This window comes from Telmatherina bonti (genome assembly GCF_933228915.1).
Source record: "Telmatherina bonti genome assembly, chromosome: 3".
NCBI lineage: Eukaryota > Metazoa > Chordata > Actinopteri > Atheriniformes > Telmatherinidae > Telmatherina > Telmatherina bonti.
In genome coordinates, this window is record NC_136621.1 from 16287159 (window position 1) to 16303808 (window position 16650).

Here is a 16650-nt window from a genome sequence, read left to right on the forward strand (position 1 = left end):
ACCCCATGAAAGAAGACTGAGCGAAAAAGAAAAATAGTAAAGGAGTCTGGAGCAACGACTGAAAGGCAACCACAGCCTTCAGGTGGAAGAACGGAAAGATTTTCTTTAAATTAAGTTTTATTCGTTTTAAACAAACCACGTGCGACACCAAATTATCTTTTTAAAGTCAATTATTTTGACAGAAAATGACGCGAGACGCTGCTTTGGGTGTGGCAGCTTCTCACGTCGACCCCACCCAGCCATGTGTGCACGTACGAAGGCCCATCGCCTCAGTTTCAGGCCTTCACTCTCAGGACATAAGGAGGAAGAGGAGGCTGCTGGGACAGACACGAGGCTGGTGTGCAACATGAAGGTCACCGGTTTCTCTGAGGTATCTAATAGTGAATACTGAGGATGTAATGGGGAGAAGGATGGAGGTGCTGACAGGGTGATGGTGACATGACAGACAGATCCAGACCTGCGTGGAACACCACCGTGTTCTTCCTGCATCCCGGCAGCAGCTGAAGGTTTCGGAAAAGTCCTTTGGCTGTCAGCTTCACGTGGAAGTTGGACAGCGAAAGTCTGGGAGACCATAACATCGTCTGAGACTTCCCGTTAGATCAACGTTTCCTGGATTTCCTTAAAGGCCTCAGAGATTCCTGAGGTGAAAGATTTCTGACCCAGTTTTAGTTCTTGTGCTCCAAGTTTCCAGCTTTTTCTGTCTTCATTAAAACTCCTGAAAAAAGAACCTCAAGCTTTTCATCCACAATTCCAACAAAAAATGAGAAAATCAAGAAGATTCTAAAAAATTTTTCTTCTTTTAAATTGTGTTGAAGCCACATGGAAGCCGGATCGTCAATTTTAAAAACAAAATCTTCGCTGTGTTTCTACAAAGAGCTGAAATAGCAGAGGGGGGGGGGGAGTATCCTGTTAATCCTTTTTCTAATCAAATCTGCAGCTGCAAAACATTCAAACCAAAGAGCGGCTCGTTGCCACGGTGCCACTAGTAGAGAAGGATGAGAATATGGCGCCAAAAATAGCCGCGTGCTTCACCGTCGTCCAGGTGAAGGAACCTCCAACGGATGAAGATGAAAAGCGACGGAGAAGAAAAAAAAGACGAGGATCTGCTGGTGTTAGTGTGTGAGGAGGGAGGGAGGAGAGAAAATCCTCATCACCGGTGACGATCAGTCGTCCGTCTGCGCTGCTGCATGGGAAAAAAAAAACACCATGATGTGTCCCAGAGAGCTCTGCAAACACACACGTACAGGAGGAGGGATGCTGCAGGGGAGGAAGGGGGAGGGGAGGAGGCGGGATCTGAATAATCTCCCTCTGCTGTTCCCTCGCTCCCCTCCCTCCTTCCTAACTCTGAGCTCCCGTCTTCCCTCCATTTAAACCAGAGAAAGAGCCGCAGATAAATCATGTTCACACACACACACACACACGCACGCACGCACGCACGCACGCACGCACGCACGCACGCTCCTCATCTGTCCGAGGCAGGTGTCGCATTGAAGAGGCAGCTTTGTTTCAAAGTCCCTTCATTCATCTCAAAGTCTGTTGAGACAGCAGCAGAAAAGTCTGGACTGAAGTTTGTTGCAGGAAATTTTCCTTTTAAATGTCTAAAATTTCTTCAGAAAAAAAAAAACCTAAACTGCAGCACGGATATCAGGATTAAAGATAATCGGGATGTTAGGATTATCGTGCAATAACTAATTTTTAATGTGTAAAGTCATAAACACTCCTTTTTAAAAAGGTCTTTAACCCTTAAACTCCAGGATGAGTTTTGCCATTTTCGCTGCTGTTTTTTCTTTTAAAATCTTTTAAAATTTTGAAATTGTTTGTAGAAACTGAACCCTTTTAATCCCAGTTAGTATCCAGTTAATATTTTTCCAGAGAAGCTTCAGCTGTCAGATTGTGATGCTAAAATGTATAAAATGAACACATTAATAGATACAGCATCAGATAAGATAACAAAAAATAATTTATTACTAACAGTACTTTGTCTAAATAACCCAGAGATCAACAGAGACCGAGCCTTTTCTAATCTGCATGTCATTTTATCAAGTCATTGCTTTCAGGAGAAAAAAATATTGGCAATGAAATAAACACACAAATGAATATATTTACATATTCAAACTTTTCCCTCATTCAGAGTTATTTATTGTAATATCTACCTTCTATCCTCACAAAATCATGTCTAACTTAGCTGGTTTTTGGTGCCAGCGTGCACCAAAAATGTTTTCTTGATCCATATGTTTGCTCTATTTGAAGCACTTTTTCCACACGTTGATACATGGCTGCTCCTGATTAGAAAACATCCTCGAATTAAGGTATGTGACTGATGAAAAGTTTGACAGGAAGTGAATTCTCCATGATTGCCAGGTCAAAAACAGGTCTCCTAGCAACAATGTAGTGACAGTGATGTTTTTTCATGAGGAAAACATAATTATTGGTGTTATCATGGATTATTCATGGTGGATGTTTACCATGTAGAGCAAGGGTGTCCAGCTCCGGTCCTCAAGGAACACAATCCTGCAGGTTTTCCCATGTATCCCTCTTTCAACATACCGGACTCCAATTAATCACTCGTTGTGCAGAACTTCATTGGTTGTTTGATCTATTAAATGGAAGCAAGGTGTGTTGGAAAAGAAATACATGGAAAACCTGCAGGATTGTGGTCTTCAAAGACCGACTTTGGGCACCCCTGATAAGGAGTCTCTGAATAAACACTATTTTGAGGCTGGATCGTAAACCTCCTGGACAGGATAGATATGCCTGGAAACCTTGCGTAGATCACCTAAAGGATATCCATCTCAGTCTATTCCACAGTCACACACTATCACTTTTTCATTTCCATATTTTAAGGTATTGACTGAATGTGTTGTAAATGTTACTATTAAGACAGATATCTCATTGTTCTCCCTTCATTTTCATTATATGTAATTTTTTAAGTTAATTATATATAATATACAAGTTTTAGAAGTTAATTATATACAATATATAAACTTTTGTTTTGCAGTTTGCTGCAGTAAAACATGTCTTATAAACATATAAGACAAAGTATAAAGTTGTACACTGGCATCCCCACATGGCAGAAGGAGGAAACTCAGCTTCAGAGTTCAGTTGGACTCTGCTGGTGAAAAACAAGCGCTTTAAAATGCAGCGCGTTTAAGAACATGTCTATACAAAGAAAAATGACCCGTTTAATTGAGAGAAGGACAAATATAAACTTAGACATCAAAAAACTGTTAAATATAATCACTCCCCAGACAGCAGAGGACAGGACGTGGACAATAAAACCTGTGCGCGTCAGAGTCCATAAAGTGCATCTTCAATAGAGACTGAAACCTCAGAAAGCCTTAAAAGCCCACACAGCAAACCACCGTCGCCTGAAGGCTGCTGGTGTCGGAATCAAACACGTGTGCTGCCGGCCTCTCTGTGTGAGAGCATTCAAGCCATCTTGATGGTGACAGCACGTCTTCCCGCAAGCCCTGCAGAGACTTCCAGGACCAGCCACAGAGGGGAGGCAGGCAGGCGCCCCGGCCAAGACGAGAGCCACCGCATGGGGGAGGAGGCTCCAACCACAGGCCCCGGCTTCAGAGGGCCCGCGTGGAGGGAGGCAGCTGCTCAGGAGGAACAAACAGCATTTCTCATCCTCAACCATGAAGACATCCATGACTGAAGCAGCTTTGAAATGAAGGCGAAATCATGTGCAATTAAACCAGTTTATAAAAAAAAAAAAAAAAAAAGAAAAAAAAAAAGGGGGGGGGGGTTATTGGTCTCAGTGGAGGAAACATGTGAAGATTCAAAGCAACTTTAAGTGCTGCTGCAATGCAAATATGTTTCCACTCAGTGTGAACCAGTGTGTCACATGAGCAGAGGAATAATTACAGAGAGGCTGCGGAGGGATGATAATTCTGTTTGCTTCGGCTTGCAGGGTATGAGCTGTACAGACAGGAGGCCCAAATGTGTGTGTGTGTGTGTGTGTGTGTGTCTGCCTCAGAATTAATCACTAATAAAGTTTAATCTAAAACGAGTGCTTTCAATGTGGCGCTCTGGACTGGAATTCTGTTCTTCTGCCCCAGACTTCACCATTAGGACACAAACTTAATCCAGTTTTCACCAGAATCTGTCCCATATGAGCAGCAGAGGAGGCAGCCACATGTCCACCTGGGGTTACACGTTTTCAAGCCGACCAGAGTTCACGTCTTTGGTCTTTACAGCTCAAATGCACGTTTACTCCGCTTAAAATGGACCGTAGTATCTGTAGAAGTGGACCAGGGTCAGTTTAAAGCACACCAAACAGCACCAGTGAAATATCAGTATTATTATTATTATTATGTAATAACATAGTAATAGACAAGGTTTCAATGCTCCAGTTCTGTAATTTTCCATGTCTGAGTAGGTGACGTCATTACCACACAGCTTACATTCCCGTTGCACCAAGATGGGAAAAAATGGATGCCTCTAAAACAGACAGTTTGTGAACATCTACAGTTCTGCTGCATGAAACTAGAAAATCACAAACCAGTTGTAAAAATGTGTAACATGAGACCAAACTATAAATATTATCCATCCATTTTTCTAACCGCCTACTCCAATTAAGGGTCGCAGGGAAGCTGAAGCCTATCCCAGCAATCACGGGGCAAGATGCAGGGAACACCCTGGACAGGTCGCCAGGCTGTCCGCAGGGCGAACATGAAACCTCCACACAAAAAGGCCACCATCCAAACCTCCCTGAGCCGAGACTCAAACCAGCAACCTGCTTGCTGTGAGACCACAGTGCTAACCACTACACCACCGTGCCACCCTTCTATTAAGATGAATAAATGACATAATGGAAGTAGAAACAACCCCACTATAGGAAAGTAAATGTCAAGAACAACTCGCTGATGTTTACACCTTAAACATAGCAGACACAAATAAAACGATAAAGACAATTGCTGGAAGCCATCTTTCAAGCAGGAATTCCTGAGTCCTCTGCAACTTACAAGCTCTCCATGCAGAAAAACAAGATCACTGTCATTTCTGACAAAAGAAATCCTTCATAGAACAAATGCTGACGACAAGTGGTACGCACGAGCACTCTGCAACTGTTATTATATGTTAATATTTTCAAGAAGATTATTCAGATGCAAGTAATAGGAATTCATTCATCTACATGAAAACGACACCGAAGCTCTCCATCCTCCCCCAGTAAGACCACCTTGCCTTTTAACCATCATCCCTCACCGATACCAGTCACACACACACTTACATCCCTGTGGCTTCAAAAAGGAGTGGAAAAGCAAACAAAGAAGGCCACAGCTGGAGAGCCAACATGTGATTTAAGACAAGAAAACTACAAACTAACAATGTTTATGGTGAAAAAAAAATGTAGCAGCTCATTCCAGGTTATAACCCCTCCATTTACTTGTGACTGAAGAAGAAAAAAAAGCTGACAGAGTAAAATATTTAATCTGTTTAGGAACAAAATGTGTTCAACTGAAAAATATTTATTTAAATACCAACATGAGCCAAACCCACAAACATCTCACACTCCTTTCACACACACACACAGCTGCTGTGATGATGCTGGATCTGAGCCACAGTTTTATGATTCATGTGGTTAAAGACGCCAAAACAACCTGCTGCATTTCACACAGACACGTAACAGTCAGGTAACAACAACACACCAACGTGCAGACAGGAACACACAGGTAGCAGGTAAACAGCCTACCTGTGCTGCTCATTCGGCTGAGTCTGGCTGAGCCGCTTCGCTGCAGCGGCGCCGTCGGCTTCGCCGGCGCCTGACCCGATGCAGCAGAAACCTTTGCTGCCGGTTGACCAGCGGCCATCTTGGTCATGTTGTTGCTTGTGACGGTCGGGGTCTTCAGAGCTGTGGACAGGATGCAGGACGGATAAAGACCATCACTTTCTCTGCAAAAGCATTTTTCCCACTTCAAGAAGCTTCAGGAAGCTGTAGCTGTTCGCTGCCGCAACAGGACGTTGAATAATTAGCACAAAAATAAATTGTATTGGAAAATGGAGCATATGTGGTGGGCTTAACAAGTTAATTCAACCTGGTAAGTTCTGGGTGGTGAGCCTGTGCAGTTTAACATCAGCCTGAAGTAAAACTGAAAGTGGAACCTCACATGGAGCCTTCCAGATCTTTTCCTCTTTGGAAAACTAGCAAGTTTTACCATTAACATTGAAGAAAACACAGAAATTCACTCACATGCACTAACATGCACTTACAACTTACAATAAAACCCACACACACACACACACACACACACACACACACACACACACACACACACACACACACACGAGGCCTGCAAAAGCAGTCTCCATTAAACGCACCATCACAGCACTGTGTCATCACAGACTAACATTTATTTTACATTTAAAGTATCTATAAAGTCCAGATAAAAACTGTTAAAACTGCCAACAAACCAGATTGTGGTAACGTAGCATCAACGGTGTACATGTCTACAACTACCATCATGACAAATCTCAAAGCGTGTTTAGGAAGTTTCTTTGGGTTTGATTATGTTTTTTTTTTTATCCCTTTGTTGCCTCTGCAGCATCCTGGGTCCTGAGTAACACATAACCATCTCAAAGGTCATTATTCATTCAGTCATTCATTTTCCGAACCGCTTATTCCAATTCAGGGTCGCGGGGAAGCCGGAGCCTATCCCAGCTGGCTTTGGGTGACAGGCAGGGTACACCCTGGACAGCTCGCCAGTCCATCGCAGGGCCACACAGAGACGAACAACCACACTCACTCCTAGGGGCAATTTAGAGTAACCAATTAACCTATCATGCATGTGTTTGGATGGTGGGAGGAAGCCGGAGTACCACTGACCAAACCAGCCAAGGATCGAACCAGCGACCTTCTTGCAGTGAGGCCACAGTGCTAACCACTGCGCCACCATGCAGCTGAGGTCATTAATGTGCAGCTAATCTAACTAACTTGAAAGATAAATGGTCTTTGAACGCATCATCTAGAATCCCTCATCTTACCAGACATCCAACATTCAGAGCAGTTCAGGTTTAACAAGCTGCAGCTTCTGACCTGTAGCCGATGTCCTGGCCTGCAGAGACAGCGCTCTGCTCCTCATGGCGGGCGGCCTTAGCACGCCACTGGGAGCAGCATCACTGGGGGCACTGGTGCCGGAGGTTGGAACGGCTCCTCCAGAGTTTGGAGGCTTCGCTGCAGTCTGGCTGACGACAGGAAGCGTGCTTCTGCTTGGCCGCTCATCTGACTTGTTTCCCGCTGGAGCTGATGGCGACACAAACGTCACAAATGTCTTGTTGACACGTAGTAACAGACGGAGGGCGGGATCTTTGAGTGAATGAAATTGTACTTCAGTTATGTTCACTCATTATCTCAGACATTCTACCAACTAAAAGTTTTTCACTTTAATAAATATGCATTTCTGATCCAGTGTGATTCAGCAAAAGTTTAATCAGAACTGGTAGACAGGAAGCAGCGGGAACAAAAACATGGTGGACACACTAGATAGTGGTCATTTGGAACAGAGAGTGATTTGTGTGTGTGTGTGTGTGTGTGTGTGTGTGTGTGTGTGTGTAGGCGGATTCCACACATAACAGAAAGCTGCTGAGCATCCACAATGAAATTCTTCTGCATGTCGCCGCTGTAGGTGAAGATGAGGAGGAGGAAGGACCTCTCACCTCCTCCTTCAGCTCCATGTTAGATCAGGTGTGACTCATCAACACTAATGTGAGAGATTTGACAACACCTACGCCGCTCTCTGACAGGTGTCTCCATGGGAACCAGTCATCTCAAACGTAATCTAGTTGCCATAACAACCCAGATATCTCCCACAATGTCATGTGTAACTGTGTGAGAGTGAAAGTCGACTGAAGTCACACATTCAGAGTCTGATAACGACATCCCTGATGGGAAAAAAAAAAAAAAAACCCAAAAAAACTTGCTTTTACACACAAACAGAGGAAGTAAAACTGAGTGGAGCAACTGGGAAGAGTCTGGTTTCATCAGACTTCCTCTCTTCCAGTTGAAGTCAAACATTTTCCCCCAGTCTTCCCTGAAATGCTGCAGTGTTGTGGAATATTCCCACCTGCCATCAAACAGGCTCCTCTGAGCTGTCGGACATAATATTATGGCTGGTCAGTGTAAATGACTGGTGCAACTGGTTGCCAGCAGAACTGGACAGAAACGCTTCTTGTTCTTTCTGCCAAGTCAGTCTAAAATATGAGCCAAAATTTAAATAACCGTCTGAATAAACCATATCAGACATGACATCTGTGATGCCAGAAATGTAAGTGTCATTTCATTTATATTTTATTTTAAGATTAAGCCATTTCCTGTCAAGCTTTCCACCAATCAGATTGGACATTACCATCAATTTAAGCAATCAGAAGAGGCCAAAGATCAACAGGTGAGCAGAATAAAAATAATGGTCCTTCATGGCGTGAATAAAGCCAGAATGACTTTTTTTTTTTTGCACAGTAGCGCCAAAAACTAGATTAGTTGGTTTTGTGAGGATTGTAGGTAAATAGTAGCTTAAATACTTGTAAACAAAAAAAACCCTAGAGGAAAAAGTGCAAATATGTTAATAGTTTGTTTGTTTCAATGCCAGTCAGTTTTTTCCTGATAAGAAAAGAATGCGGACAAAAAAAAGGCTTTGTCACTGTTGATCTACGAGGCATTTCTACAAAGTACTGTTGATAATAAATAATATATTTTACACATTATAACCTCATAATGTGACAACTGAGGCTGTCCCTGGAAAATAATACCTGGATGTTAACTGGGACAAAAATGTTCAGCCTCTACCATCTAAAAAGAGCGAGTGAGGGCTTGGAGTTTTTAAGGCTACTGGGATAAAATGAGCTCACATCAGAAAACCTGCGGAAGTTTAAAGGCTTGAATTTAAAGTCTCTTTAAAGATTTACACATCGGGTCGAACAGGTTGAGGAACTTTTCTGTCTCATGACAGCTGACCAATCATTTCAACCAGCTGGTATTTCATTGTTTTCCATTTCATTTGGCTGCAAAATCCCCGTCAGACCAGTAAACCTGCCGACAGATTCTTCCTAAACTTCTGAAGAAATTAAACAAAAATCTGGCCAATTGTCAAATTCTGCTTCAGCTGAAAACAAAACTATCTCAAACCTGAGTAAAATAATACCACAAAGTCATTACACACACACACACACACACACACACACACACACACACACACACACACACACACACACACACACACACACACACTTCATGCTGAACCAGAAAGACACACACGGGAAGGAAACTACACTTCTGAAACACACCTCTGTGCAGGCTGCGTGCGTGAGAGTCTCACCTTTGCTGGTTGCTCCATTGTTCTCCGTGCTTCCCAGCGATGAGGAGCTCAGACTTGTGTTTAAACCTTTCACAGGAAGTTTGGAGGCAGCAGGAGCGGCGGGTCGCGCCGCTGACCCTGCTGCCGACTGCTGATTGGCTGCTGGCTTGACGACAGATGCTGCTGGACTCTGAGCAGAGAGCATGAAAGATCGTTCCGCATTGGTGCGAAGCTTGGGGATACCTGGGACACAAAGAACAGCCAATGAGCATCTCTGAAAACATAAATATGTAGAAAAACACACAGAAACTGACTTGTTAGGCAAAAAAAAAGAAAAACTAACACTGAACTTTTCCAGGTATGTCTCTGGTTTAAAGGAAAAATACTAAAAAGCTAAAGTGTTCACAAGAAGCTGCTGTTTCTTATGCTGTAAAACCATTTCTTATCAAATCCAACTTTTTATTTTAACATTCACAGGGATGACAAGTTTACAGCAGCAACAAATCATAAAACAATAAAATCAGCATAAAAATATTTCAAAACAATCACTGGGCGATTTACAAAAATCAGACACCCAACGTTTAAAATCAACAAGAGGGAATATTCTGCAGCCACAAAGCGTGTCCATGAATTTACAGGATCACAGGATAAGGCTGACTTTGCTAAGATCCAAGTGTACAAACGGTACGTCAAATGACTGGAACAAGTGGAATAAAATCCAGAGCACCTTTCTAGTAGGGATGAAATGTAAGAGATATAAGATATTTCTTCGCCTTCGGCTGCAACAAGAAGCTGATCCTCCTGCAACATCTGTTCGCACCAACAGCAAGAAAAATCTCAAACATCTGAAGCATCTGGTCATTCGGCTTCAACAGGCCTCTTTTCATGCTGGAACAGAGCCACAACTTTACAGAACACTGGACCTCAGCAGCTAAAACGTAACAACCGAAACACAGGTAGTGATCATCACATATAGGTTAGGATCAGACTGGTTTTGTGTTTTAAGTTGAGGAAAATGAAACCAGAATTTGGTTCCTGTACCAGAAGACAGTCCGGCTTTGCAGCCAGAAATGTGAAACAGTCACTCATCATTTTTGCGGGTTTAATCACACATTCTTTCCTGAAAGACCAAAGCAGGACTCCCTGAGTGCCAAAACACCGCCCTCATCCTCTTCCTCACACCAAGCCAGAACAAGATATGCTCAGGAAGTCAGACTGAGCGTGTATTTGCATATGAATGTTTAAAAGGACAAGAGGGAGAATTCCTGGAGCAGAACTCAGCAGCTGCTTCCACAGCTGGAAATGATCCAGATCATCGCCTGAGGAACGTGAACAGGACGCAGGTGATCATTTAGAAACAAGCAGCGTGGATACACACGGCCTCCTGGTTTACTCCAGTCTCAGATTCCAGCTCATCCAGACACATGGATGAGTCACATTAAAATGGTTCTTAATGACAGTGTCTCCTGAGAAACACGACCATCAAACCTCTCCACACAGACTTTTCCCAATCATTTCCCTGCATTCTGCTCAGTAGATGCTGAAACACAGAGGTTCTGCACCATCTGTAGGGCTGTGACGATATCCTTTTGTCCCGATTCGATTCCGATTTTTTGGATGCCGATTCGATTTAAATTGCGATTCTCAAAATTCTTCAATATTGATGATTTTTGTAAATTAAAAACAATTTTTTTTTTTTTTTTTTTTTTTTAATAAAACTTCTTTTTGCTAGTAATTTTTCTAGATTTCAGTTAGAAAAAACAACACAGGAGCCAGATCATCATTCTGCTGCTGTAACGCACAAGAAGACAAGTAAAAAGATCAATAAAACCAATGAAAATATCAAATTTTATAGTGGATTGATTTTATTTATGTGAAAAACAAAATTTTTTAAACAAAAAAATCAATTTTAAAATTGTGAAGAAAAAAATCCCAATCTCAGATTTTTCGATTTGATTTTCCCACCCCTAACCATCTGTCACTGCAAAATATTTCTGTTCCACTTCAGCAGAGTTCAGTGTTCCTGCCTCCTCCGTCAGCTCTCCCTCCTCAAACCTGGAAGACATTTAATATGTTTCTCTACAAACATGACTAATCGCTTTTCAGTATGTCCAGAGAACAAGCTCCATCATATCCACGCGCCAGCTCTCTTCCTCCTTCTGAACCAAACTTTCTTCTGATTTATTCATCTGTTCATCAGCTGCTTCCTTCATGCCTGCATCCAGTTAATCCTCTGAGAGGAAACAAAAGTGGTGAAGATGCAGAACTGTGTTCAGGGACACATAAACCACCAAACAGCAACATGTTTGTTCCCTAAATCAAAGTTTGACACACAAATAAAAAGAAAAATAGAGAAATAAATAGTTTAATCATGTTAGGAAATTGGACTAAATGCAGGAAATAAACATTTTTATAAGCTGCTAAAGAAATGATAAAATGTGAGAATTTCCAGCAACTTCTGTTATTTAATAAAAATCCAGAGCAGGAGGTGCAGAGGAAAGGCCTGCGGGACAATGATGTCATAAACACGGCGTCAAATGAAAGAAAACAATCTTGTTCTCAAGTTTTCTATGTCTGTGAGCAGAAGACGGTCTCGGAGTTTCCAGCAAACCTCAGTCAGAACGTGAACAGGAGTTGCTCCTTTGCTCCCAAACTTCTCTCATTTTCAACGTAAATATACACAAATTAATTAACAATTAAATCATTTTAACTTCCTGAAATCAGCTACAAACTGCTTGGATGTGCATTTTGCTCAGAAGCAACTGTTATAATACTAATAATGAGCCATTTTATTTAGAGCTCCTTTAGGAAACCCAAGGACACTTCACAATCTTAATCACACGACATTTAAGTTAAACAAAACTAAAATGAAACAGTTTCAATGCAACACAGAGTAAATAAAACAGTTAATAAGCATTCAAATATAGCAAGTCAGATATATTGAAGAAGTTCAAGTTCGTGGCAAAGATTAATCAGATTGGTTTTAAAGAGAGAAAGGGAGTCGATTTCATGGAGGTCAGGAGGGAAAGGAGGTCCAGAGTTTAGGAGCAGAGCAACTAAAAGCTCTGGTAGGCGGCGTATCAGCCTGATCGCGATTGATGTGTTTTCCACGTGACAGCGTGATGTCATAACCATGCGACACCTTCCTCGGCTGGTGGACATCAACAGTTTGTCGTCTTTTTACTTTGCATTTGGCTTTAAAAAACGTCAATATCCATCAAAATCCACCAAAATCTACCATCCATCTTCCCTCAGGTCAGGAAGACTGGGACGTCAGCAAAAGAGTCCCAAACAGGCGGGATGGTTTGAGTTGGATATTCTGGTACCCTTCCCAGTTCCAGCTGTGTTAATGCAAAAGAAATGCGTACCGACCCAAACCAAACTGGACCAGTTGGTGGAAACGAGGCTAATGGCGGCTGTTCTGTCTGAGCAGAGCTGTGGTTCGACCAGATACTAGAAGGTCACCATGATAAAAACCAGATATGACAGAAAGATCTTGTTAATGCACATTTCAGAGACTAACGCATAAATCCTTGTCTTGATCCAGCTTGTTTTACATCTTAACAGCTAACTCTTTACATCCTGTTTGTTTGTGTCTATACTTCAATCTACGGTGGCCCTGAGGGCAAAAACAGCACAGAATGACAACAAATACATGAAATGAACATAAAGCAACACTAAAAACAGTCACAACATCTAAATAAATTGTGCAAAAACTCCTACATTTTTATAATGGATCCAAGTTTTGGACCTGAGGGCCACCGTAGCTTCCTGACAAACTATCTCTCAGCAGCGCGACTCCTCGCTGGAAATGATGAACACACAAAGAACAAAAGAAAACAAAGCTTGTAATAAAAATGGTTGGTGTGTGTTCACTGCAGTTACCACACACACACACACACACACACACACACACACACACACACACACACACACACACACACACACACACACACACACACACACACACACACACACACAGAAGTGTGATTGAAGTAAGCAGGAAACATCTGGCTTCATTTGGTTTCAGTTCGGAGGAAGATGGAGGAAAGCAGCTGGATCGTGTTACCTCAGAAATGAGAGTTAGGTAAGAGCTGCTTCGCTGAACATCTGACTCGTGCTCTATTGGCAACACACACACACGCATGCATGCACGCACGCGATGACTTCAGCTTCATTGACTTCATTCCTCTGTAATCACAACCTTTTACCTTTACCAGAACAAAACAAACTAAGCCTCAGCTGAGATAGAAAAAAGGACAAATACCTCCTGACTGCCTGAATTTTGTCTTCCTACTCATCAGCAACAAGATGCTGAGGAGCTCTTTCATGTTTTACCTCACTCACGTTTAAAGCTCAAATACTGAATTTGGCAGCTTTTCCCAGTTGATTCACTTCCTCTGAAAATGCTCTCTTTGGGTTTCTTTGAGAAATCAGCTATGATGGTGTGTTAAAATCAGCCATTGTGTTTATATCTAGTTGCTTTCCTGTGATGCTTTTCCATAGAGAATTTCACTAGAACAGAAAACTAAGTTGTGGTTTGTCGTCTTCAGGATGCTGCTGGGCAAATGGCTCCAGGAATGCCTGATAAATGTTATTTTGCCGTCAAAAATAATCAAAGAACACAAAGTAATGAAGTCTAAGAATTACTGAAACAACATGTCTCACAAGAGCAGACTCACTGCTGATTACAAAAATGGCTAAATGTGGTTTCCAAAATAAATCATGAAGGTCCTGCTAGTTTCCATGGAGATAAAGGGGGTTTATAGTGAAGTTTTCTCTCTTTCTATAAAACACTATAATGGGCTTCTCTTCTTTCAGGATCCTTGTGGTGTTTCTAAGGTAAATTTGGAGCGGTCCCAGGATTCTGCTGACTGACCATTAATACAGGTATCCATCATTCATCAGCCAGAGGCTTTCCTAATTTATGTATCTGCATAAGGTCTCTATTAAAACACCAGGAAAATTGCATCAGGTCACTTTTTACCTTCTGCTGTCGCACATATCCTCATCAGACGTTACTTTACTCACAGAAATGTATTAATAACAAATCTCTTGTTTCTGACACTTCTGTAGTAATCTCACATGTCTCAGCTTTCTATGGAGAATAAGATTATACATACAGCACTCATAGTTAAAGATAATTTAACTTAACTTAAATTAGCTTGGGTATCTCAATCCAGGAGGCAGAAAAAAAGGCCTAATGAAGAAGTTGAAGCGTTTCAGTGCAGTACCACTAATGACCACCAGGCTGAGTCCTGAACTGCTCCAGATCGTCATTTGCTCCCTTTAAATTCTAAAACAAATTAATCTACATAATTGTGAAAATTATATCCCTCCAAACTGAGCTTGAATCAAATAGTCACAAAGCTACAGAAGTCGCCCACTGCTGGACCACAGATGCAGTGCATGCCTAATCAATTCAAATAAAGTTTATTTTTAAAAATAATTTTCTTTCCAACTTTGTAGAATATGGAAAATTCACAAATTCTTTGATCGGTTTGACAGAAAACAGCTGTATTGATAAAACGAGGATCACTCTCGTGTTCATCGAAGTGTTTACAGAAGCTGATGGTATCTGAGAAAACCCAGAAAGCATAAACACATCTGTAAACCTGTGTCGCAACACAGAGACTCAAAGGAATTCATTGATGGAGATCTTAGTCTGAGATCTAGAGGCGTCCATTTGTCCCCCTGTATCAGCAGGGAGGACAGACCAGCTTTTGTCCAGCAGAATGTGGCCTTTACTGGGACAAAGATCTGCTTTTACACACACTTGAATATGTTTCACCCAAACACAAACACAACATGCACATGAGCATTTTCCGCTATGAAAATGACCCGCTGCAGCGCAGTGATTACGGAAAACAAGAGTCAAGTTACGCTTGTGTGGAATTACAGGCCACAAGACACCAGACAGGGGACACCATGTTTAGGTTGACAGTCTGAACGGCGTCTCGCCACCAGAATACTCTATATTTACCAACACACACAAATGCACACAGGAAATGGACAATAGCCTGAAATTCCTGCAAGAAACAAAGAAAAAGAAGAGAAAAGACGAAAAGAAAAGCAATGACAGCATGGAGAAGGAAATGTTACTCATGGGCAAGTTCCTCTGAAGGCCAACAGGGAAGTGCGGGTTAAAATTAGTCAGCACACACAAACACAGAGATGAAAACAACAACAATATAAGGATCTGAACAAGTTCTGCAGAACCAGACTTGTTTCCTCGGTCTGCTGCACAGATAAAACACTCTCTCTCCCGTCTCACACACACGCCGACATGAGACTGAAACACACACATGTGCAGCTGGTTCCACATTGACTCACCTTGGTTCTGGATCTGGTTCTGTCTCGCTCGAGTTGGAGATCTGCTCCCAGTTGTCTGCCCACTTTCTCCCAGTGTCCCCTGTCCTGGAGGTCCAGTCCCAGATCCCGGTCCTGTAGGTGCCTTATCCGGCTTGGCTCCTCTCACCTGCTGCCTGGCGCTGGGTCCCAGCTTGGAGGAGACCTTCTGCAGGAAGAGCTGATGTTTAGAGACGGGGTCCCAGCCGAGGGGCCTGAGCTCGGAGCTGCGCACTGAGACCATGGTGTTAGCCATTCCCTGCTCAGAGTCAGAAATGTGGACGAGGGAAGGCAGAGGAACACCGAAGGAGGGGAGGAGTGCCACGGCATGAGTTAAAACAGAGGGGGAGGAGGGAAAAACTGGGAGTGTGCTGCAACCACAAGAAGTTGGTATTGTGTTGTACATTCCCCCTGAGAGCAGCAGCTCCGACCAGGCCAAACTTTTTCCCTCTCTCCGGCTCATCCCCCACCCCCCACCCGTCCACGTCCCTCCCCTCTGACTCTATAAACACAAGCACACATGGAGCAAGTTTGTGGACGAAGCTCTGGCATCCGTCTCGGTCACTTAACTGTCGCAGCTCAGCGTCAGGGACTGGGATAAGCAGAACACCAGTAAACATATTCTCTGCTAAATTTCCTCCTGCAGAAAATCAGACATTATTGCAGAAAAGATGAAGCTGTTCAGAGAGCAGCTTAGAAGCAGAGCCAGGAGATTACTGTAGCATGCCAATACACACTAAATCATGTGTTAACACGCTCGCTGGCAGCTCTGTTTGAGGAAGCACTGATAGATGGACTTTGATGCACACGTGCAGCAGTTTCTCTGTATGTTAGCCATCTCGTCACATGCACTGAGATCCAACGAAGCGGTGAGGGAACCAGTAAAATCAGCTAAACAGACGACTCAGGCGTGTGCGTCTGACTGAAAATCGTGCAGCTCACTTCACCTTTCGGGCTTTTAGAAGCACCGTTGTGCATGTATGGGTTAAAAGCACAGTTTACCCTGCTG

At 42.7% G+C, this 16650-nt stretch overlaps 1 protein-coding gene across 1 annotated transcript in view; it reads right to left on the bottom strand.

The window, feature by feature from the left end:
• Positions 1 to 16650, bottom strand: part of LOC306772844 (uncharacterized protein) — a 58343-nt gene that overhangs the window by 24663 nt on the left and 17030 nt on the right. The window contains exons 4-7 of the mRNA XM_079262476.1: positions 15627 to 15810; positions 9315 to 9536; positions 7040 to 7246; positions 5699 to 5857 (exon numbers count right to left, since the gene is read on the bottom strand). Coding sequence (XP_079118602.1) covers positions 5699 to 5857; positions 7040 to 7246; positions 9315 to 9536; positions 15627 to 15810 — 772 coding nt within the window. The remainder of the gene's footprint in view (positions 1 to 5698; positions 5858 to 7039; positions 7247 to 9314; positions 9537 to 15626; positions 15811 to 16650) is intronic.